This window comes from Olea europaea, chromosome 6 (genome assembly GCF_002742605.1).
Source record: "Olea europaea var. sylvestris chromosome 6, O_europaea_v1, whole genome shotgun sequence".
Taxonomy (NCBI): Eukaryota; Viridiplantae; Streptophyta; class Magnoliopsida; order Lamiales; family Oleaceae; genus Olea; species Olea europaea.
In genome coordinates this window covers 25,100,350-25,103,599 of record NC_036242.1, presented here as the reverse complement: position 1 = coordinate 25,103,599, position 3,250 = coordinate 25,100,350, and the positions used below count along the sequence as shown (strand labels likewise).

Sequence of the window (3,250 nt, the reverse complement as noted above, 5' to 3'; positions counted from 1 at the left end):
GAGACAAAAATAAGAAAAATCATCTATATATTTTGGAAAGGTCTATTTCGACGAGTGGTAACTTTTGCTACGGTTGGCCATATCGCACACGGTTAAGGATGCGATAAACTAGGCCGTGAGCACTTTGAAATGGTGCTAAGAATGCGATATTTCAATTTCGTTTGACATCCCGTAATGATCCCGAAAGTTGAGACAAAAATAAGAAAAATCATTTATATATTTTGGAACGACCTATTTCGACGAGTGGTAACTTTTGCTACGTTTGACCGTTTTGTACGCGATTAAGAATGCGATAAACTAGGCCGTGAGCACATCGAAATGATATTAAAAATGTAATATTTCGACTTCATATAACATTCTCGTAATACTTTCGAAATTTGATATCGTAAATAAGGGAAATAAGGGGCGTGGGGTGGTTGTGTTGGGTGTGGGGTGTATTGGGGTGGGGTAAAAGGGGACGGGTTGGCAGTTGTTAGGAAATAATAATGAAGACTGGTGCCACATCAGATTTTTTGAATTTTTGTATCCCTTCTGTTATCTATTTTCTGTACGTGAAGCATTATTGATGTTTTTTTCATAATTTCCTTTCTAACTTTTTTGAATTCCTGAATTTTGAATATATATATGATATTACCTGAACCTCATGTTTTTTCTTGCAACTCTATCTTTATTAATCTTAATCCAAGTGTTTGCTTTGTTTTTAAAAATCCTACAATTGAAAAATACATATTGAGAAAACTGCAACATGTTACGTAATCACTCAAGCTTTTGTTACCACCAAGCTTTTTGGCTGTGTTAAGAGCAGTTGACGATTATGTCACTTCTGCCTATTTCCATATTGTGTGAGATAATTCCCTCTTGAAATTCAAGTGCATTTCAAAATTATGGTGTTCTTTGATCTCCAGCACAAAATTCATCTCGTTAGATCAACTAGCAACCCGGATTTCACCCATCATAAACTCATTTTATGTCTTTTTCGTCATTATGATCTCAGGTATTGTTCTTTACTTTATAAAACAAGTACGAATTCTATCTCTTTGGATTTTCCAATGAGGGAACCCAGTTATTGGATTTGTATTTGCTTTGGAGATAGAAATTTATATTTGTGGAACCCGTCGATTAGGAAATCCAAAAGATTGCCTCGCTTTAGTAACTATGTGAAGTACAGTTGTAATTTAATATATGGGTTTGGGTATGAAGACTCAGGTGATTTTACAAGTGGTATCCATTTTCAACTACGTTAATCGCAATGGACCATATGCCATTGAAATTTACAGTTTGAGGACTAATTCTTGGAAGATGATTGAGGATTCCCATAGGGGTTTTCCGAACAATGAATTGGATAAGTTTGCAAATTGTAAACTCCATTGGTCGGCAGTATGTGGCTATGAATGGTATTTGTTTCTCTTGATTTATTGGAGGAGACGTAAAATGAGGTTTCACGATCAGATTATTTAGGTGATTATGTTCCATCTTTATTGTTGGATTTGGGAGGATATGGCTTAGTATGCTTCTCAATGATGGGTAAACTTATATAAATGGATGGGTAATGAAAGAGGATGGAATTGCAAAATCTTAGATAAAAATTATTAGAATCCAATATTTTAATCTTGACTGCACGTATTTAGGTATTAGGCCATTATGTTTGCTTAGGAATGGCTAGAGTGTATTGCGTTTGGGATCATCTATAGCAGTTTACGATCCCAAAATGAACTAGCTAAGGTCACAAACTGATGTCATTGATGACATTCTTGAAGGGCGTGTCTACATGGAAAGCTTGGTTTCGCCATGTGCTGATGGTGTTGAAAATCCTCTATAAGAGAACGAAGGTAAGCAAAACTGTCAATCATTCATGTATTTTGGTCAATAGACTTCGATAAAATGAAATACTACTTGTGATCCTTATTCAAGTTATATATATATTCTTTCAAGTGTATGCTGTCACAAACAAGGGTCATGTGGTGGTTGGTTTCGCAAAATCAATTCTGGAAACTCTACCGCCTCTTGCTCCCGAATGTTTGTGAATTGGGAGGGCTTAAAGTTTGTCCAAGATCAGAAGCTACCTGTTGGGATGATTGAATCAGAGTCGCTCAACATTGTTGCTGCGGTGAAAGAACCATCAATTTATGCCAGATATTAGAGCTGAAATGTGAATGAAGACTGATTGTATTGATCATGCAAAAAGTGTGTGAATTGTACATACATCTTCAGTTTAAATAGAAATGAAAATATGCCTATTGTCATAACTAAAATCTAGTTGGCACAAGAAACTAGCTAATTGTCATAACTTCCTAACTATATACACAAGTCGTAATATGCCCCCTCAAGATGTGAGGCAAATGTTCTTTACACACATCTTGGACAATAAAGGAGAGAGGACAGAAGCAGGTAAAGGTTTGGTGAATGCATCAGCAAGTTGGTGTTTTGATCGAACGAAATCGTGAGCTAAACCCAAAACGGGCTTTTTTCTCTCTCTACCTCCAAAACGCTCTCCCTTCTCTCTAGAATGGGAGAAAACCTCCAAAACTCCAACAAACTTGATCCACCACCAAAACCACCGGATTGCAGCACTCTAAGTGGTGGAAAATCATCACCAACAACCACCCAAACATCTCCTATAACACCAATATCAGATTCATCCCCCAACTCAATAGATCTGAGTTTGAAAAATCATGGCATGAATCCCAAGGTCGTCGAAACACCCCCCTACGCATTGAATCAGGGTCTGGGACCATCACCAATGATTCCAGAAGGGCCGAAAACCCTGGGGGTGGTAGAGATTTCATCCGAATCGCCCGAAATTGACAGATCGGATCCCGAGGGGCCAAAAACTGATTTTTCAATTAACCCTTCCACAGAGCTCAAACAGGGACACGCGCCTGACCATAAGATTACCCATGAAAAGGCGAACCTTCGACTAAAAAATCATCCAATTCCGACTCCGGACGCGCCCTCACCGGCGATCGCAATTTCCGGCCAGTCGCTCGGAAAATCGCAGATTCCGGCCAATCCTGAACTCGTTTCGGAAAACGGAACATACCGTGATGATCAGCATGAAATTCTGCATCTCCCTGTGAAAAATCATAAATTTCTGACACCATTGGAAAATCGCCACCGGTCAACGGCCGGCGCGTGGTGGTCACGCGCCGGTGACACTTAACCAGAATGTGGGGAATTTTTTTACGGACCCAATTCCATCAACGGTTTTTCCACATGAGGCCCAAACAGTGCTCAATCAGGGCCGAAAGAC

At 39.1% G+C, this 3,250-nt stretch overlaps 1 protein-coding gene across 1 annotated transcript; it reads left to right on the top strand.

The window, feature by feature from the left end:
• Window positions 1–704: 704 nt before the first annotated feature.
• On the top strand, window positions 705–3,160 carry LOC111395309. The gene is made up of 2 exons (XM_023021291.1): window positions 705–1,829; window positions 1,933–3,160. The coding sequence occupies exon 2, from the start codon at window positions 2,507–2,509 to the stop codon at window positions 3,158–3,160; it is 654 nt and encodes a 217-aa protein (XP_022877059.1). The 5' UTR covers window positions 705–1,829; window positions 1,933–2,506.
• The last annotated feature ends 90 nt before the right edge of the window (window positions 3,161–3,250 follow it).